General features: G+C 39.4%; 1 protein-coding gene across 43 annotated transcripts in view; it reads left to right on the forward strand.

The window, feature by feature from the left end:
* RBFOX1 (RNA binding fox-1 homolog 1) overlaps positions 1 to 21775 on the forward strand; it is a 1156138-nt gene that overhangs the window by 878899 nt on the left and 255464 nt on the right. For 2 of the 43 annotated variants that reach the window (XM_068206689.1, XM_068206690.1), the window contains exon 1: positions 14747 to 15324. The exons of 32 other annotated variants lie outside the window; for them this stretch is intronic. Coding sequence is in view for 4 of the 11 variants with exons in the window: in XM_068206697.1 (XP_068062798.1) it covers positions 15181 to 15324 (144 nt within the window). In the remaining 7 variants the exon portion in view is untranslated. Of the gene's footprint in view, positions 1 to 14730; positions 15325 to 21775 lie in introns of those variants that run through there. 9 more of the 43 variants (XM_068206697.1, XM_068206704.1, XM_068206693.1 and 6 more) reach the window with 9 other exon arrangements.

Raw genomic sequence — 21775 nt, forward strand, 5'->3', positions numbered from 1 at the left:
AAGAATTTTTTTGTAATTCCCCTTTGAAGAGTTACTTAAAAACAAATTTTAAGCAAGTTCTAAATTATGGATTTTGCCCTCTCTTCAGCTCTTTGTGTCCCTCCAGTTTCACAGTAAATTAGGCAGCTTAAAAAACATGACTTCCACGTGCAATTAATGTGAGATTGTATCTCATCTCACAGTTTTCCTTTTCACAATCATTACCAAGGGTTAGAAGGCCCAGCTTTTCATAACATGCTGCAGAAATCAATATTTCACAGCTTACTTTTAGAAAGAAACTGTCATTTTGCTTTTTCAGAATTCACATTTCTGGTGAAGGTAGCATGGCTTACTTCACACAGCTGCCATTTGGAATGTTTTTTTACTTCTTAAATATTAATATCAAATCAAATCTCAGTCTGTGTCTCTTGCTCCTGTATTGTTTGTCTGAATGTCATTTTATATATTCTCCTCAAGATGTTTTTTTAAGATTTTGACACTTTATTAGTAAGAATCTATTAATGGAAGATGACCATTTGGAATTTGCTGTATGAAATCAACTCAAGTTGCAAGCACTGATATGGAATTCAGCTTGAATTTTTGATCTTTTTTTTCTTCAGGCTCATTGTATGTCAAGGGAAGAAATGCTGTAGCCTGTTCTGAAATAGTGTGCCACATGCACATAAAAATATTTCATAATTGGCATAACTGCAATTTAGTTGTAAGTATAAAATTCCTATTAGGAATCTGCACATCATATTAGCAAAACAGTATCCATCCTGAAGTATATTATTTTGGTAAAATGATAGCTGGATTTGAAATGGAATCCAAAGGTCAGAGTTGGCAGCAGAATGGGAATTAGGTAATCACATTTTCCTTCCTGTCACTGACCTCATCCCTCTCCAGTCCCCACTACAACTGTATTGTAGCAAATGTGGAAACCCTGCTAAAATATGTTTGTGCTATTTAATTTTTTAAACTTACAATGAAGAAAGTTTGCAGAGTGTGTATCAGGTTTTTTTGTTGTGGGGGTGGCACTAAATCAAGCATTTGACTACTTGGGATGAGTAAATTTGTTGCATTAAATATATCTGTAATTTTCATTTTTCAGATGGTGTCTCTCAGTTATTTAAATTATATTAGCAAATACTACATTTACAATAACAGATAAATATAATAAAAAATTAAAATGTTCATCCCCCACAAAACCCCATTATTCCCTGCATTGCACTTTCTCACTGCCAGTAGGAAACCTGTGTTTGTAAACTTACTTTCAGAAAGTCACATTGTCATTATTTAACAATTAAGCTACAAATTATATGTACTAAAGCTAGAAATTATGTGTAAAGTTGAGGACTTGAGCACTTGAATTTTTCTTGTTCTGAAACCCAGAAATTCTTAAATTCAAACTGCTGTTTTTCTCCAGGCATATGATGTGGAGAGTTGCTGGCACACAAATTAAAATTACATGGGACAGAAGCAAAGCTGGGTTTAGTTTGACTAAGGAGATGCAGAAATCAGAATTCACTTGTGGTAGTGGTGGGACACCAAAAATGCTGTGTAACTAAGTGAGCACTGGCACACCTGATTCACAGAATCACAGACTGACTAGGTTGGAAGAGATCTTCAAGATCATCGAGTCCAACCCAGCCCCAACCCCTCAACTCAACCCTGGCACCCAGTGCCACATCCAGGCTTGTTTTAAACACACCCAGGGTTGGTGACTCCACCACCTCCCTGACCAGACCATTTCAGCACTTTATCACCCTTTCTGTAAAAAACTTCTTCCTGATATCCAACCTACATTTCCCTTGGCACAGCTTGAGACTGTGTCCTCTGGTTCTGTCAGTGCTGCCTGGAGACAGAGCCCAGCCCCACCTGAGCACAGGCACCTTTCAGGAGCTGTGGAGAGTGGTGAGGTCACCCCTGAGTCTCCTTTTCTCCAGGCTGAGCACCCCCAGCTCCCTCAGCCGTTCCTCACAGGGTTTGTGTTCCCAGCCCCTCTCCAGCCTCGTTGCCTCCTCTGGACGTGCTCGAGCGTCCCAGGGTCCTTCCCAAACTGAGGGGCCAGAGCTGGGCACAGCACTCGAGGTGTGCCCTCACCAGTGCTGAGTACAGGGGCAGAGTGACCTCCCAGCTCCTGCTGGCCACACCATTCCTGATCCAGGCCAGGAGCCATCGGCCTTCTTGGCCACCAGGGCACACTGCTGGCTCATGTTCAGTCAGCTGTCCATCAGTGCCCCCAGGCCCCTTTCCACCTGGGCACTGCCCAGCCACACCGTCCCCAGACTATTAACATTGCAGGGGGCTGTTGTGGCCAAAATGCAGGACTTGGGCCTTGGACTGATGAAACTTCATGGCTGATGAGATGCTGGCTCCTCTGAGTCTCAAACCCAAGTGAATCCCACATTTGGACACAATGAGGTGTGATAAGCCCTGGCAAGGGAGAGGCATCAGCCCCTGAGCCCACAGCTGGACAGGGCTGAGCTGGGGATAACGGACCTGCCTTTTTTCACACCATCCCAACAGAGAGGGATTTGCAACACTTTATTAGGTAGTGTCCACAGATGTGAGATTCATCCTCAAGGTTAAATTGATAAACTCTTCAGAATTAAATGCTTGAGTTCAGGCCATTTCTCTGTACTTTCTTCTCAAAATGCACAAAAGGCAGTGTTATCAAGAGATTCTACCAGATCTCAAGAGATTCTTTGTTGGTCGCCAGAGAAAATGGGATATTTTTCAGAAACATGACTTTGGCCCTTTCAAGTCAGTCTGAATACCTGCTCAAATATGACTAACAACTATTAAATAACTCCCAGAAATTAATGGGTTGAAATCTCAGGATTATGTCTCTTCTGAACATCTGTCCCATCCCAGTGCAGATGGGGCTGTGTGTGCAGGTCCTGTAGGAGCAGCTGATTGTTCTGCCCCTGGCTCAGAATTCCAAGGTTTTGTTGGAGCAGGAATGAATGCTGAAGAACAAAAAACAATGAATGAAAGCAGGGAACCAAAGATTTCTAACTTTATGATTCAGTCCTTCCAGTGTTGTTTTGCCTATGCATATTCTCAACTGACTGAGGGAGGGTCAAGCTCTGTATGGGAAACATGTATGGAATAAAACAGTCAGGATGTTTAAATTCTAATCACACAGATAAACTTACTTTTGGTATTTTGTAGGCTTTATTATTTAGTTCACGGTCTTAGTAAAGTATGTAATTTGCTTTTGTCATTATTGATATAGAAAATCATTTAGGGGCAGGTAATATGAAAAGAGTAAAAAACTACAAGTTTCTCCAGTAATTAGGACTGTGTGCAACTCCATTTTGTTGATAATTTTTTTTTGCTTTCAGCCTGCAAGTAACTGAAATCTAGAGCAACCTCACAACTGAGCAAATTCTTTGTGTAGTATTTTTCAGTGAAGGTAAATGCTGGGGAGAGCCTATTAACTCAGATTTCTGTGTAAAGTATTAGCATTTGCAGTTTTTCTATGACTTCAGGGGTATAGGTTTTCTTTATAAGAATGTCATTTGCCATTACAGAGGCCATAGGGTGGGTTTCGCTGGATTGTTTTATCTGTTAGTAATACATCTCATAATTCCCTAACAAACAATGATTTTTCTTAAGCACTCTTTAAAAGCATTTCTGTAGAGAACCTGATACTCATCAACAGGATTAAAATGACTAATGAATTATGCAGCAAGGCTGTCTGTTCCTTGACTAAGTATTTTATGGCAATTGAATTACTTTGGCAAGATTTAGGTAAATAAGATTGTTAAAGTTTGCTTGTTTCAAATTTATTCCTTTCCATATTATTTTAGTCTTGAAAGTCATGTTGTCTTTTCAGCACTAGGTGCTGAAATATTTTAGTAAGAATGAGGACTACATGAAAGCTCACCTTAACTCTAAGTCAAGAGAAATTTTTTGAGGATCAGTGGTATGTATCAGGTGTAAGTGATTATCCAGTCCTACAACTGCCCTTTTAGTATTGTTTTACTGTAGAAAATTATAAAACTAGATACAATGATAAACTTACAATGTAGTTTAATTTGAAATACATCACTAAATTCTTGAAAAAAATGTTCCTGCTGCCGTCTCTGCAGCACTGCAGGTGTTCTGTGTTCAGGGAGCCCAGGACTGCACTCACCGAGTGCTCAGACTTCCACCAGCTCCAGCAAGTTTGGCTCATGGTAAATGGAGGATAAAACAATGCTACAGATATTTCGCTGCTTGTTATTTGTAGTCTAGCTGCTGGTTTTAGTTAGGCTGGCATTTGTTTTTCTGCTGTTTTGTTTATCTGTGAGACCCTGAAGTTGCCCTGTCTGGAGATTACTGGTGAGTCCTTGCGTTTAATTTTGCTCCTAACTATTATTGCAGTGAAAATAGTTCCCAGATTTGATATTTTAGCTTTTTGTTGATAGGCAAGATTGTAACACCCCAGGAATGTTTCTTATCAGAATTAGGGAATGTAGTTTTGGTACCAGTAATATTGGCTTCAAGGAAAAATTCAAACTCCAATGGTAAAACTGCATCTACAATGCACATAGTGCAGCTGATCCAGTGAGATCTGTGCTGCACCTTAGTAAGGGTTGGAAATGTCTCTGCAGCAGGAAGAGATTCATGGGCACAGGGAGGGAAGGTCTGTGACTTTGGGGCTCCCTTTCAAGTAAGAGGCAGGCACTAAATGAGGTGTGCAATTAGAGGTGGAATCCTTTGTCTGTAGGTGGGGTGGCTTCTGCTGACTGAGGCCTGATGGTGGCACCTGATGGTGGCACCTGATGGCTGTTGGGTGGCCTGGCTGAAATCCCCAGCTGATGCCAATTAGTGTCCTGCAGCAGAGCAATCTCCATCACGACTGGCACCTGTGGTGGGAGGAGTCCTGCTGAGGCACCAGGTGGGTCAGTGCTGATAAAAGGTTTGGGAGAGTTAGGACTTGCAGTGTGCTGAGTTCAGCTGCACGGAACAACAGGTATGGGAGCATTTGGTGTGAAGGATTTTGCAATTTATCTGATTTTAAATGTTGACTTTATCTCTGTACAGAATTGTGTTCTTTAAGATGGGTGTTTTATGGATAGAGATATATTTTCCTGAACTTTAGGGAAAGTAAGTTACTTTTAAAGTCTTGGCTTTCTATTGCTTTGAACAACCCTACAAAAACATGTTACTTGAAGCTTCTCAGTATTTGATAATGAATAATTTTATCTGTTTGATGTACTTTGTCTGCATTTTTTGAGCAGAAATTGAGCATAAGTTTTGGAGGTATACTATTTGTAGAAACACGTTTAGGCTCTGGCTGAAGAGGAGGGCAATGCTTCCCTTTGCTAGCTTTAGCTGTCCTTTTTGACCTAATATGAGAAATGTGCCTGCTCCTTTTGTGCTCTTGGGATGTCCATGGAGAAGCTGAGTTTGGTGGGTGAAGTTACAAAATATCAGGGTGGAGAATTAAGACCCAAAAGGGTTCTCTGTGCATAGGATCAATTAGACACCACAGTGGGAAGGATGGAAGCCCCAGGACAATAGGTGTGTAGGGTTTCATACTGTGTGTGACCGTCCATCCAGCCCCACATGGTCAGGCATCTTATTAACGTGTGTTCTCTGACCTCACTGATATTCTCTGACTTCAAGAGCTGAATTTCATGTTTCATTCAGGTTTGCAGAAATGACCATATTCACATAAAAGCAATTCTTTAAAATCCCATTTTAGGTTTTTGGGTTTTTGTGTGTGTGTTTTGTTGTTTTTTTTTTTTTTTTTTTTTTTTTTTTTAATTTTTGTTATTATTCTATGTAGTTTTAATGAATAAATAATACTATTTATATTAAAATAAATCATGCTGTATGAATAGCATATTGAGAGATGACAAAGCAAGGTATAATTTCCTCACAAAATATAACAGCTATGAGAGGATCCAGTCCCAATTTTTATATGGTCAGAATGAAGCCAAAACCAGACAACTTTGCTTTGTGTCTTTCAGATTTATATTTTAATTTGAGAGTCTTTGGAGGCATTCCCTAAATAGAAGTTAGAAACTGCAAAACCAATTCAGATGCACTAAAAATGTGTTAAATTTGAAGAGTAACTTATTTTCAAATTTCTGTGACAATTTCTTTAATTCGAATATTTGTAGTAATTTTTAATTATCGTGTTAAAGTTTTACGTTCCTAAATTGTATCTTGAAATGATTATAAATTTCATGAACAAATTCTAAATCTTAAAGGGACAGATAAAACCATTGTCTCTTAGCTGGGGAACTAGTTTTGGTAGAGCTAATATAATTTAAAGAGAGCAAAGAGGAAGTGTTATTTATGTGCATAAGAACATTTCAAAGAGAATTTTGCTATTTTTTTTTCTCCCCTTCAAAGTACATGATTATGAATAGGTTTGTGGGGAGGAGAACTTTTGTGAGTATGTAGTGAAAGGGAAAAAGGGGAACTGGTCTTTCTGATGCTTTTTTACTTGGAATTTGAGGCAAAGATTCTCTCTTTTAAAGAACCCCACAAGAAAATCCTTTAGGACTGGCATAAGCACAGTTGGAATAAATAAGCTTTAAGGCTTTCTTTCTGTTTGTGAGGGTTTTTGTGCTTGTCATGGCTGGGAGACTCTTGGAAGTCAGAGGGAAGCTGGCTGGCGTGTGAGTGCTGCTCGTTGTGCTGGTGCTCACGCTGAGGAGCACCTGCTTCTGTCCAGTGTGTCCAGCCTATTTCTGCTACAAACCACTCAGCACCACATTCTGTACACTCCACCGGGCACGTGCAGTGTGTGCTGGGCTCTGTTCCCTGGAAATCACTTTGCAAGGGAGGTGAAGGTCCCATCCAGAATGAAATGTTGTTTGATGCTTGAGTAGAGGAGTCTGGTCGTGGGTTTGTGACATAGAACGCTGAGAGATGTCTCAGAGAAACTAAGGAATGTCAGGTAATCTGTGTGTAATTGTGCAGCAGGAGTAGATTTTAATGCTGAGTCTTGGATGGTCTGAATCCTGGAGGATGAGACACTTGAACTTTATGCTGAAACAGTGCCAAAAAGCAGCAGAGGGGAACAGGAGAGTTAGTTCAGAATTTCCAGTGTGAATTTTGTTGCATTAAGGAAGTTTAGAGAGAAAGGAATTGAAGGTAGGAGAGGAGAAGGATGGCCACCACAACAAGGGAGAGCTGATTAGTGTTGAAAGTAGCTTTGAGAAAATATTGTAGATGAATTTTCACACTCTAGTTAGTAGCTGAGGGGAAAAAAAAAGACTCAGTGGTGTGGAGTGTGACACCTTATCAATTGAAGTAGGAAAAGATGAAAAAAAGAGACCAATTAGAGTGTGAAGAGAGGAGGAGGGAGGTGATGCTGGACTCATGAACAGAGAGGTTACATTAATGAAACAACTGGAAATGTAATATGGAAAGGACAGGATCCCTGGACAATTGAGGGGAAAATGCAATTAGGAAAAAAAGCAACTGCTTCATTCAAAACTGGTGGATAAACCAGAAGAAAAAGAAAGGAGCCAGTATTGACTCTGTGTATAAAATTGGACTTTTGCACACGGTACTTCTGTCCCTGTCTCAAACTAAACAACCCTTTATAGTCAGCTTTGTATCAATTTCATATACAAAACTCCTTCCATGCCTAAGCTTGTCATTCTGCAAGGTTAGAGAGCCAAAATTTCTAAGTTAAAAACCCAAAAAACCAAAATCAACTTTTTTTTTTTTCCTAGATTCTAGCACAGGAGTGAGATTGGGTCATGGCATCAGGGATCTTTCTTCTGGAATGGAATTTTGGAGAGTGTGTAGGTGCCTACCTTGGAAAGCTTTGGTAGTGCTTCAGTATAAACTGAAGCTTAAAGGTATAAACCTCTCAAGTTTAGTTCTCCTGAGTCATATCTTTATCTCTTTGGGTGAAGCTGGGTATTTAACTAGAACCTGTCAGGCTTGGTCATAAGAATTTGAAGTTTTTGTTAAAATTCAGATTTAAAGCTAAAAGAAAGAACTAGAGATGGAGGAGTCATTGAGGTAAATTTGTAAGTGACTTAGCCTATGTTATGGGGTAGGGCCAGAATGATGAGGAATATTTTGAGTTTTGCTGGTAGGTGATGATAAACAAGTCCTGGAGGAAGCTGCAGAGGAATCCTTCATTGCACTGGAGGGATCCCATACTCTGGGCAGTGGACAGTAAGCAAAGGACAGGGGAAGTGGAGGCAGGGAGGATTTCTTTGTTCAATACATGAGCTTGTTAATATCTATCTGTTATACATTACAGAGAGTCCAGCATTGAGGACTAAGTGTGGTGGACTTAGATTCAGAATGTATGAGGGGATGTCCAGATGCGGACAGAATAATAAAAGAAGTGGTTTCACTTTAAAAGGAAGCTGTGCTGATGTCCAGTTAATTTAATTCCTTCAGAAAAAAAAGGCAACCTTTACAGAATAGCATAATTAATCTATCACTTATTCTTCTTCTGAGATTTGACATCCTTTTAATTTTTAAGAAATTCATATTTCATAAAAAACTTCTTGATCAAGATGTGCTTATGCTGTCCTACTATGTATTCTTATGATTACATTTGATGCTACTATGGTTATTTTTTTTTATTACTATTACATGGAGACAAGCTCTAAAGTTATGTTCTCCTGCAGCTTATTTTGTCCTCCAAGTTAAATTCTTTCCTTGTGAATTTATAACACCAGCAAAGTGTGAGATGTGGTGGTACAAATTATGGAGAAAAAAAAAATCAACAAAACAAATGGGGCAAACTTCTGTGGATTAATGAATTTGTGAGAAAATTTTAATGAATTTTTGTGAAAATTAATGAATTTTGTATTTAAAATAAGTGTTGTATATGTGAACAAAATAGAGAGTGTAGTACTGCAAGCAACTTGTGTCTATACAAAATAAGGAAACAAAATTTTGTATAAAAGCAAATTTAGGTGAAACATGCACAGTATGTCTTTACTGTCAAATCTCCCTGTTTCTCCTGTCTTGACAATCTTGACAAACTGCCACGAGTGGCAGCAGGGAAAAGTAGCCTTTGTCACTTCAGGTCCAGCTGATCACTTCTGAGTAGTTTGTTGCCCTCCCATTCTATGGACTGGAGCTTAACAAAGTGTACACAGTTTTGTGTGGTTAATATTCCTTAATTTTTAGATTTATTGTAAAAAATCCTGAATTTTTAAGTTGCATTGAGTTAATTTTCTAAAGATAATATTGTTGTGTCTTCTCATCTGGAATTGTGGAAAAACCTTATAGGGCAAGACTCCCCAGGGCACACTTGTTGTCTTTCTAAGACTGTGATATAAAGAATGACCTAAATGCTGATTATTAAGCTGCACTCCTGTGTTCAGGGGGGTCCTTCTCTGATGCAGGCTTGTACCAATGTGTCAGACTTAAAGAATTGCTCTAAAGTTCCTGTTTGTAAGAGTTGATTTGGTGGTGTGACAGTAATGCATGGGGGGGTGTGAGCACCCTGTGCTTCTCTAAATGAAACCTCGCCGTGTCTGCATTACCTTCGTGCTAAGGGACGTGAGAGTGGGATTGACAGAGGATTTTTGCTGCACCAATTTCCGTTTCTTCTTCTTGGGTCTGCTTGTGTCCCTGCTTCCCGAGTTTGGAGGTAACAGTTTAGATTTTTTTTTTTTTCCTGACCATGGAATGGCACATCATCTGAAACTTTCCTAAAGCAGCGCTGCTGCACTCGCTGCCCCTGCTCTGCCCAGCGCAGCCCTTCCTCAGTCCTGGCCGTGGTTCCTGTGCCGCCGGCCACGCAGCGCGTCCCCGGACCCTTTTCTCCTTCAGGCACCAGCCACCCTGGCTTTCCAGTGTCTGCCCACCGAGTCTTGGTGCCGGTGGAGCATGAAAAGCGGCCGGGAAGGCAGAGAAGAGAGCAGGGGCGATGGTGATCGCAAAGGCGTTGAGGGCGTTCGGGATCGCGCTGCTGGGGCTCAGGCTGCGGGGGCAGCGGTGTCCGCAGGGAATGCCAGCCATGTGTGCCCTGGCAGGAGCCGTGTGTGCCCTGGCAGGAGCCGTGTGTGCCCTGGCAGGAGCCGTGTGCCCTGGCAGGAGCCGTGTGCCCTGGCAGGAGCCGTGTGCCCGGGAAGGAGCCGTGTCCCCTGGCATGAGCCGTGTGCCCGGGAAGGAGCCGTGTCCCCTGGCATGAGCCGTGTCTCCGCTAGATGGAGCGCCCGGAACGGCGGAGCGGGAGCGCAGCGGGAGCGCTCCCGGCCCCGCTCCGCACGCACCCGAACCGCCCGCAAGGCTTAAACCGGCCTTGTTTCCATCCCCCCAGGCTCCCTACGGAATGTCCCCAAAGCAGGGACATCACCCCTGCCAAGGAACGCACGCGTTCTGCTTGGAACAGCCCCTAACTCTCTGATGGCTGAACATTTTATTTATTTTGTTGCCTTTCCCTTCTGGAGCACATTGGTGGAAATAAGGGCTCCTGGCTGCTTCTATTGTGAAAAATCTAGAGTTAATGCTGAATGCTTGTGAAGCGTGTGTTGAGGGGTGCTGAAGAGGTTAACTCTGTGCGGCAGAGGCTTTGGAGAGATTGGGTATGAAGTACTGGAGAAGTCAAAGGATGTAACACCGTGCTTAATAGAGAAAATTAGTGATTCTTACTTGCCTGAGGTAAGCATGAGCCTCTGTAATGTCCTGATCTTTGTGCAAAAAACCAACTTGCTAAAGGAGAGATAAACCTGAGATTAGAAATAGGGACAGTCATGACAGGAAAATACCACTGAAAATATGAGATGTTGCCTTTTAGTGTACAAGAATAGGGGGAGGCCCTTTTATTTAATATTTTTGGCAATACAGAGTATTAAAAAATTCTGTTTCCCCACTTTTTAAAAAAAGATACAATATATCTACAGAAAATAGAATGTGAAATACAGGCAGAGATATTGATAATTGACAGTAATTTATCGAAATACATTACTGATCTATTAATTTTATAATACGCTGCTTTTACTGGTTTTGAGTCCAGGGAGCTATTTTTTCATGTGGTGTTAAATAAGGAAGGTTTAGAGAAAGGACTGCTCTACTGTTAGATTCTATGCCACTTGCCTGAATTATTTTTGTACCATATCAACCATTTTGTAAAGTTGAGAAGACACTATCTTCTTTACATGGAGCATTTAATATTCAGTCGTGATTTATTTTTTCTAATGCTTGATGTCTGGAGCCATACAATACTTGGAATACTTCATGACTCCTCTGTATGTGAACCTCTTAATGTAGGCCACTACTGAGATCAGTTTGAGGTGTAAGATGGTGTGTGATCGTGCAGCTTTCAGAGCCTTCCTTTACTTTATGGAAATGGCTTGAATGTTAGACAGTCTGCTATGGTAATTCCAAAGGCTGACTTCTAGGTCAAAGGTCTGGAAATGCAAAATCGGAACTTAAGTTTGAAGTTGACTACCAGGTCACAACAAAAAGAGTGGTTGATTTTAAATAGAATGTGTTACGTTCAATAAACAGATGCATTGCAAATAGAAGTGGGTTTGGATTTGTAAGTCAGCTGTGTGAGAAGTGTTGTCGGTCCTTTTTTGCAGAATTTCTCTGCTTTCATGTTTTTATTTGCATATTCAAGATTGATCCAGGGTTTGCTGGTGGCATTTTTCAAATGGTGTTCTCAACGACTGTGGGGAGAAGGTGCCGGTCTGCAAGTTCTCTGCCTGTGCCATAAGCCATGACATGGGCCACCCAAAGAGGTTGGAGGAGGGAGTGTTGTTGCCTCTCATGGTGGTGAAGTAGGCATTGCCTCTCAATGCATCAATTATTAGTGTGGAAGAAGGTTTTATCTCCTAGAATGTTTCTAGGCTCTCCCACAGAGGCTGATGTGGGCAGTGTAGATGGTTGGCCTCTTTTTTCTTGTTTTTTCAATTATAAAATATTGATATTTGTTGTTAATTGGTAGGTACTTTATAATATCAGCAGATGAGTGTGGGGTGAGTTCAGTTCCTGACCCAAGAGGGCTTGAATGATGGTGGGAAATGTCATGTGCTGGAGGTGGAGTGGCCTTGGCAAGTGCACACTCTGGCTGTGGCAGAATGAAGGAAAAATGGAGCTGTTAATACTTTGCAGATGAGATGTCGCTGGGGTCGGTGCTGTTCTGTGGAACTGAGTGGTGCTGTTGCAGGGACACTGCCCCTGTGCAGGGGCAGGGAAGGTCAGACTGTGCACAGGCAGTCATGTCCTTTTGGCACAGCTGTGGTGGCACTTAGGGTATATATAGCCATAACTGGGACTGTGGGGGTGATTAATGGGCTGGGTTAGGGACAAAAGTGTGTGTAAACAAGGAAATGGCTTTAAAGAAGAGACATTGATTTTATACTTATAAAAATAAAACACACTTTGTTACCTTTTTTCTTTTTAGACATAATGACAAGTTATCCTTGGAAGGGATGAACATTGGTAATGACTTTCCCCTGCATCTCTTGAAGGAGCATATCTCAGGCTAAAGAATTGTGTTTCTTTTTTAGGTCTCTTACAATACTGAATTATGTATGTTTATTGTTTCTCTGTGTATAGATGATTTGGATAGTTAAGATATTGCTGTTCTTGTTTTAATAACACAATTATGTAAATGTCAGGAATCCATAGTATTTGTGAGTCATGTTTTTCTGACTTCAAATTGGGTGACAATTAAGGATAAAAGGCCAATGAGAAATTCACTTTTACAGTGACTGTTAGCTACATTGACAGTGCTAAATTCTCTTGAAGTAATTGTTCAACACACTTCTTTTAAGAATTTAATCTGTTTTATGGATGTCCTTTTAGCTGTAAAATAGTGCAATAGACAGAAGAAGCTTTGCTTGACCAACACCATGTTCCAGAACCTCACTTTGGGAAATTGGATAGACTTATATAGTTCCAAACTGTTTGGCTGGGAAGCATGCTGCTTTTGATTTTGACATAATGTAGAAGGAGTTGGTTACCTTACATAAAGTATTTGTTTTTCATCAAACATGCAGATAAGGTCTCATTGAAGTGCCATGTATTATTTATGGTATTTCATATGAAACTGAACTGAGGGGAAACTTCTCTCAGCTTAGGGCATTTGCAGAATAACAGCCTTTCTGGGCTAGAAAAAAATAAAAAGAATGAAGAAAAGCATGACATACTCCTGTCAGAATAGGAGACTGCTTAAGGCACAGAGAAAGAATGAAAAAAGGAGAAAGGGCACAGAGAGGGTTCATTTCTCCTCCTCCTCGCTTGCTTTTGCTCTGTGGCATGAGAGGTTTTTTGGTTGATGGTTTGGGGTTTTTGTTTGGTGTTTTTGGGTGGTGGTTTTTTTTGTTGTTTAAATAATCTGGGCTGTTCTAGTAGATGAGTCCACGATAAACTGCAAGAGCATGGATGTTTCCTAAGCCAAACCCAATTCCTTTATTGTAAGTTTGTGCATGATTGTTTTGGGGTTGATTACTGAGTTATGAGTACATTGCTTTTGTTGCATTGACTGCTTTTGAGAAAGAAAATTACGTAATAACTGATTCTGCTGGAAAATATTCAGTTTTGCATGAAGAAGACTTAGTGGATCTAAATCGGTCTCTGAGGCTTGTGTGGGTGCAGGTATGTGTGCGCACATGTAGAATGAAAAAGATTTTTTTTTTTTTTTAATGTAGCACCTGAGTTGTGTTTTGATTCTGTTTCCAGTTAAGTGGGGACTAATATTTGATTTTAAGGGTAGATCTTACATCAAACCAGTTACGTTGTTGATGAAATAGACTTTTCTTGTATGTGGGTTATTTGCTTATTGTTGTTAGCATTAAACTCTTCATCTCAGATGTGTTTTTGGGGGAATTATGTATCCTATAAAATAGGTGATTTTCAAATCTTCTTCAGAGTCCTTTTAAAAGAACCCCTTCAAAACCTCAGGTGGTTCTTTGAGGTTTGACCTTCTTTCCTGAAGAATTAATATTTAATTCACTTGTCAAATTCTAATTAAAAATAGTAATATCTTCTGTTATACTTGAGTTGTATCTCAGGAAAAAAAAAAGATCTCTAATATAGGACCTCAAGGACAAGCTGTAGTATAAATTATTTGATTTGCAGGTCACATCCTACTTTATTACATAAAGACTAACTAGATCTACTAATGAATAATTATTACTCCATAAAATAAGGGGGGGGTGAATAAAAAGCTGGCAAGAGTGGAATACTAATTTTGAGGTATCGTTCTCAAAGTAGAAAGTAAACATTAAATTCTGAAAATTGCAAATGTAATTTTTCCATGTAATCTGATAGGGCAGTCCTTGATAATAGATTGACTAGCTGTCAAATAAATTTGTAATTTTAGATGAGATGGGCTTAAGACCAATTTTAAGATACAGTCTTTATCCAAGTGTGCTCCCCTCCCCCCAGGAAAGTAGACACAGTATACCATAGAATTCTGTTTCATTCCCAGTGTTTCTGCTGCAGTGGTTACACAGCTCCTGCACAGTTTCACTGTCATGCTTTTATGGGCTTCTTTGGGGAGCTGGATAGAGAATGAAATGTAGATGTAAAATTAATTTGTGTTTTAAAATAGCTCATTTGCTGATCGGGCTGTGTTTTTGCCGGAATCCTCTTGACTAGCCAAGATTCTTTCCCTTTCCTACTTTGTGCTTCATACTTGTGTTCTTAGAAGGGGAAAGCCCTTTTCCAGTCAGGTGTGAGTCCTGGGAGGGGGGAAGGGTGTGAGTGTGTCTGTGTGCGTGCAGAATCATAACAGGCATTCAGTCCCAGCTGGGCAATGACACTAATTGCCCAGATCTCATGGATGCCTGCGATGCAGCACGCTCACTTTCTCTCCTTTCCTATCCTCTCCAGGGATTTTTAAAATGCAGTATTTGAATTTTGGTGAGTGGTAAAGACCCTGCCCTAGGACCCATTTGACAAATGAGAAGCTGTGCAGCATCAGCACCAGCCGACTGAGCCTCACTGAGTCTCTCTCTCTCTCTCTCTCCTAGTCAGCAGCTACTGTTGTGAGACAAGCTTCAGCTCTCTGTCATTGAGGAAGTTCCATTTGCTCATCAATAGGCTGCAGGCTGTGTCTTCTTTTTTTCCTCTCTGTTAAAAATTCGTAGTTTAAACCTACCAAGTTGCCTTAGCTGACAAACGAATGTAGGGGCTTAGCGCTGGGGAGAGGAAAGGCATTCGAGAAACACCGTTTCTTATTTAAATAATCAAAAGGGAGAGAAAAAAAAAAAACACAACCAACCCATAGTGACAAGATAGGGCAAACGTGCTTGCATGCAAGCCCCCTCACTTGTTCTACGTAGACTTCAGAGCAACACCATGCAGCATCCCCTTACGGGTGCAACCTGCGTGGCACTGCCGAATGTGGGCATGTGTCCCCAGCTCTCCTGTGCCTTGACTTTTATGTACTTACAGCAGGTAAGTTTGCTTAACTTTTTCTTTTCCTCGCAGAGCTTGCTTTGTCAGCGTCGTTTGGGGGATTTGCAGTCGGGGAGGTATTTTTTGTGTGAACAGACTGTATAAATGTCTCCCACCGTGTGGAGCGAGTGTTGTGCCTGCACTTAAGAATGTGAGAGTGAGTAGAAGATATGTTTGAACAGAGCACCGAGCCTTCGCATATCTTTTGGTATTTTGGTGTTGTTTTATTATTTTTTTTTTGCAATGTCTCTGTTGGTGATGTTTATAGATATTTAACACTGTACTGTGCCTGCATCTCTCATGGATGCTGTAGCAGAGTTTCAGCCATAAAGGACTGCTCTTTATTCACTTGCAAGCATAAATTATACTTCTAATGTAAATGTGCCCAATGGCAATTTTGTTTAAGCTTTCTTTGAAGACAGGAATTTTAAGTCTGTGTTAAAACATGCTGCTGATTAAAGCCAAGCTGATTTTTAGTTCACAGAGAAAAATGATGATTTATAAAAATATATCTGTGCAGAATACTTCTATTGCTGAAGTATATTGGACTGGGATTAAAGAAAATGTTTGGGTATCAGCAAAAACAATACCAATTTCTACTCAATTTTCAATTATTTTTTAAAAAAATTAATTTCATTTTTGCTTAAAGGATTTTTTTAAAGTATTTCCTCCCACTCCCTCTTCCTAAATTATTTAACATTTGGTACCCCCTCTCTGCTATAGTGTGAAATAACTGTATAATAGCACATTTTTTTTGAAACTAGTAATTTGGAATCATCTTTGTAACCTACTCTATTTATAACTGAATCCACCATTACAGAGTCATCTAGTAAGTGTGTAGAGCCAAGACAGAAATATGTTATCATGCAAAAATGATTAATCCTGTCTATCCTATTACTTCTCTTGAAACTTCAGAAGGAAAAAAATATTCTTGTGCCTACTGTAGCAAATAGGGGCATTTCTTCCAACTTCCACTACAACAGTTTCTGTACATATTGACTTCCCTGAAAGTCTAACTTTATTTCTGCATTCACAAATGCCTGAAAGATGTTATACAGTATTTCTTTTTGTTCCTAAAAATAGATAAAATAGATTTAAAGCTTATTTTTATTTGGGGTCATTTTTTTTTCCTGCTACTGCTGAAAGAAGAGAGCTCCAGTATTTTCAGGATAAAACCTTCCTGTAGGCTTTTTTTCTGCTATAGTGTAGTATAAACCATTTCTGACTTCCAGCTTAGGAGTGCATAATAACAGATTCTTGCATGCGCCCTAGATTATCAGTGCATGTGGGAGGGATTCGTATGTCTGCAATTAAAATTTGCATCAGATAAATATGATGTGTTTAAATTTCAGTAATTTGCATGCCATAACTAAAATATACGTTCTTGGTAGTTCTGTATTCTGGATCTGCTTTGGGAATGGCATTTATAGATCAGCTTTAATGATCCAGTGTGACTTGTGCACTTAGTGGTTACATACAAAATGTACTCCTGTGTTTTGTTCTGGTTTTGTTGTTTTGAGTTTGTCAAAGAACAAGTTGTATGTTAAAGATAGGGCTTTTGAAAGGAAAAATGGGAATTCAGGTGAGAGGTCAACATGGCCACACAAGGAGCTGATAAAGGATAACATGAAGATGAGGCTGGGTGCTCTAATAACCTTCCTCAGTGAGATATTGCAGTATCATTATGCAAACACATCTATAGCATGGCACTGCTTTAAGGTTTCAGAAACTGTGCAACTCTAATGAATACTTTAAAACAGGGAATTCAACTGCATCTATTCCATCTGAGAGAGAGATGAGAAGTGATTGCTAATGCACTTTACAAAGCGCTATATCTAGCGGATAATTTTTAACTCTTTAAGTGGATTAACTGCCACACTGAAAGAATTTTTTTAAAGTGTTTGCTTTCTCATCTCCTTAATCCTATTGTCAGTTTAGAATCATCCTGCGTGTACTAATCACAATTATATAATAGGTTGAAGAGTCTGCTAAATTTATGATGAAAATTGTGGCAGGTTCAAAATTCTGTGCTTGTTGCTTCTTTGATTGCTCTTTGGCATTTTAGTTATTCTGAATTCCTAGAGAGTCAGATAATCATGTTCTTAATTCACATATGGTCTCTTATTTTATGCATTTGGTTAAGTATTTCTTTAGGAACAATGCTACTTTATCTCAAAATTATCCAGGCAGAGAGGACTGACTTGACATCACCTGCAAAGCCAATAAAACATGGTTCTGGTTTTAAACAGTAAAGAATAAGAAGTTGGGTTTTTTTGAAAAACATTAATAAACTTTTACCATGACAATCTACTTTGTTTTTTTTCTCCTTTTTCCCATCTGATAGTTAAGAACAAATCGACAAAAAGACTTAGTTTGTATGTTTAGTGCAAATGTCGCTATTTTAGTGAAACTGTAAATGTTTTTTTCTCTCTATCAAGTTGTCTATCGATCTTAAATACAGGTAACCTAAAAGCTTTATGTGGCAACTTAATAACTAGTGAATCCCCCTGCCTGTGCAACCTGTGACCAGCAGTAAATAGATATTGTGAAGCTATCATGTATTTTTTTTCTCTCTAAAAATTGCACTTGAGATATGTCTGCTCACTTGCACCTCAGTTAAAATGAACTCAGACATCTGTGCTACAACTGAACTCTCAGTTGTTGAATTTTGCTGCCTATTTGGAACTTATGAAGATAATTATTCTTGTGTATCTACATTGGTATTCTGTCATGTGTAAGTTTTACAATTGGAGATATGTCTTTCTTGGAAGTCTGTGAAAGGCATTACATTCTTCTCAAGATGGGTAAGCCAGTCTTTGTCACTAAATATTTATTTACCCTTGTAGCCACAAGGATGCTGGTTTTCTGTGGAGCTGAATGAATCATTTGTGAAAATCTGTGCTTTGGTGGTAATTTAAAATTGGCCATAATTTATTTCTGCAAGTGACATCACTTGGCCAGTTTGTTTAGGATAAATGGATAAACTGTTTTCCACAGTGTGCTACAGAAGTGCTGTACTACTTTTTCCAGGGTTAGAAACTTGAGTATTTGCTCTGATATCTTTCATTTTACACATGTGTATAATATTTTGAGAGCCAAATGAGGAGCTGATTTTTTTTTAAAAAACAGTTTATGCATGGAGGATAATTTACCTAAAAATATTTTGAGTTTAACTGTTGAAAATAAAGTTGAAAATAAATAAAGGACAGAGGCCTAGATCATATTATAGATTAACTCTCGATAAGACATTCACTTAAAAAAGCCAACAGAAACTGAATAATGCTTCTGAGTTAGTTGTTTGAAATAGTCTGTAATTATGTGGACATTTTCTTAATAAAATGGTTCTAACCATGGGAATCCAGGGTGACTTCTCAAAGAACATCACACCAAAGTGACTGTGTCAGTGGCAGCACTGAACAGAGGGAGAACGTGGGGCTCTGCCTTGCAAGTTTTCACTGCGTCACTGTAAGGACAGGGTCAGCTGGGAAAGTGTGGATGCATTTGGGTGAGAATTTTCCTTAGTGTCAATATTTAAAGACACATGAGAAGGGAAGTTGCATTTGTAGTGCACCCTATCTTTTGGTAACATTTCATGGGGTTAGAAACAGCTGCAGGCATGTCTTTTTTCTTCTTTTCCTTAATATGACACATCAATGCAAAACCCAATTTCTGACCACAAGTTAACATCTAATGCTAAACTGAAGTAATTTTTGCAGCAAAATATCGACCGCTGGTAAATTGGGATTTGGGACATATTAATGGAGGCTTAGCTCTGTTAACTGAGGTTTTCCTGTGGTCTGTTTTCCTGGTTATTCTGTTGGGGTTTTCTCAGTAAAGTAACAAAACAAACTTGTTTTGAAACATCACGGAATATTCCATGTCATGGTGTACAACGCTACTGTCATTATTTTAAAATTGGTAATTTTTTTTTTCCCTGTTTAATGATGATAGATGTGCTTTGTTTTAAATAGTGAAGTGGTTTGTACAAAGGGTAATTCCTCTTAAATGGAGCAATTGCTCATAGTGGACATTCACAGATCGAAAACAATTGAACTGAAACTTCAATATCAACCTTTTCTGTCTTTAACAAAATAGTTCATGGTACAGCTCTCATATCAATGATGAAAAGAATCCACCATGAAAACAAAGCAGAAACCAACAAAACCTCCATCTCTACCTCAGCTATTCCATTACTGCTTACATGGTAAATTAGTGTAATTTTATTTGGGCCTTAAGCATTATGGCTATGGAGAAAAGCTGAATTCCCCTCTCAGTTACTTATGTCATGCTTCTGGATCTGATGATTTATAGGAGCCTGAAAGACTTTTTATCACATTGTTTCTTCATGGCTTAATTCAAGTTTGATTTATTTGGTAGCAATTTCAATTGATGTAGTCAATAGTGTCAATAATGGAATAAGGATTAGAACAGATTATCTTTGTGCTAAAATTGTGTAAAAAATTGAATGGATGAACAATTCAAACAGTTCCTGGATACAGTTGAACTTTTTTTAATAGCACATCAATTGCTGAATGCCACCATTGCAGTTACAGTTCTGAATATCTAGTTTTTGCATTTAATACTTCAGTGACTCTTCAAAGGTTCAGGTATGTCAGCTGAATTCAATAACTGATGTTTTATGGTGACACTGCTTAAACCAATCATGAGAACACTGCCTTTCTTGCCTGGTCCATTTATAGTACTCTGTGGCTCTCCTGTAAAATCAGTTAATCTGACTTTAGTTCTTGAAAATTTTAAGCATCTGTTATCTTACAAATTGGAGTCTTTGCACGATTTTGTTCCTCTCTCTGCTATTTCATGGCAATTTTCATGTGAGAACATACAACCCCTGCTTATGACTGCATGAGTGCAAAGAAGTCCACGGTACTAATGCTCACTCACCATCTGTTTTTCTTACAGCTGGGCCTTGAATAATTGTCCAGCAGCTGATGGACTGAGGGTAGGCAATATTTTCAGGGTTTTCTGATTCATTTAACCAGCTTCGCTGCCCCGAGAGAAACACAGTTCTTGTTTATTCATATGTGTAGGGTAAAAAGGTTGTGCTACGTCAGACAAATTATAGCACTCTGTTAAAACAAAAAAGGAGCTGCCACGCTACAGACCATATCCTGTGGATGCATTTGTACCTAAGGGGGCACTGTGGCACTCCGAGGGAATTTTAGTGTATGAATGAAACAGACCTCAAAAGGTGGGAGTGCAGCTGATGCATCCAGGAGTGCTGCTAATGCGGATTTCAGGAATGATGTCTTGCTGTTTAATCTGATCAGGGTAAATAAGATCGTTTGGTATTCAGCAACAAACTCGAGAGCTGGTATTTGTGACTCCACCTGTGACTGGAGCCCAGTTTCCACGTTTACATATCTTTTGTCTCCCAAGAGCTGCTCCGTTGTTTTCCAGAGGCTAATGAGAAGTGGCTTAGAGATCAAGTGCTGTAGCAGCTCTCATTCTGAGTAAGAGCTAGTTTGGGGCATTTAGCTCCAGCCTTGTCAAACAAGGTCAGTCTCTTACAAAGGGAGAGGAGGTGCTTTAGTGAAGTATTCTCCTCTTTGAATACTAGAAGGAGGGGGGAAAAAGCCCCAGCCAAAAAAAGAAAACCAACTCCAAACACAAAACCCCCTCAACGAACCAGAAGAATCTGTTAAGAAGGTAACCTGCTGCTTTGGACTCTAAGACAAGAGCAGTTGCAAAGGAGCTTCCGTGTGACAGGAGCAGGTGAATATTTTTGGCTTAGAACCACTGTTTTCTTCTAAGTGACCTCTTTGAACATTTTAAAACACTCTGTCTGAAAAGGGATGCCTGGATATTCTGTTTGAGCTATTTGTAAGTTACCCCCATTCATTGTATTTGCTAAATATGTATATGGAGGGATACTTTCTGGAAAAAAAAAAAAAAAAACAAAAAAACAAACATGTCATGTGGTATTTTGTGCCAAGGAGAGTGTGTGGTGGTTATGTAAGCAGGGGTTTTTCTCAGGGCAGCAGCCAGTAGATATTTCAGTTTTAGATTTGTTTTTTCTTTTGACTGTAGCCATTCAAAACTGCATTGACTTTTTTTGGCGTTCAACATGTGTATTTGTGAGTTGGTAACTAAGTACAATAACTATGTTAATATTAATCCTGCTAAGAATATTTTTTAAGTTTTTAATAGGTGGTATAAATGAAAGCGATAAAAACTGTGACACTGGAATTTATCACCTTGTTTTATAGAGTTAGAATAATGTTGGTGGAAAGGAGAAGTCAACACCCTCCAAGAATCCTTCAAGCCTTCCTGCCTTTTAAAGGTGCATGTGCGATTGATTTATCAGTTTTAAAGTGTGATGTGTAGTGCAAGAGCTCTCCTGAGAACCTGCTGTCATTTCCTTGCTGGCATTGCTCATTTCCCTCAGAGTTGCCTAGTGCAGCACCATTGACTTCTTTTACATTTTGCTTCC

The sequence above is a fragment of the Anomalospiza imberbis genome, chromosome 16 (assembly GCF_031753505.1).
Source record: "Anomalospiza imberbis isolate Cuckoo-Finch-1a 21T00152 chromosome 16, ASM3175350v1, whole genome shotgun sequence".
Lineage (NCBI taxonomy): Eukaryota > Metazoa > Chordata > Aves > Passeriformes > Viduidae > Anomalospiza > Anomalospiza imberbis.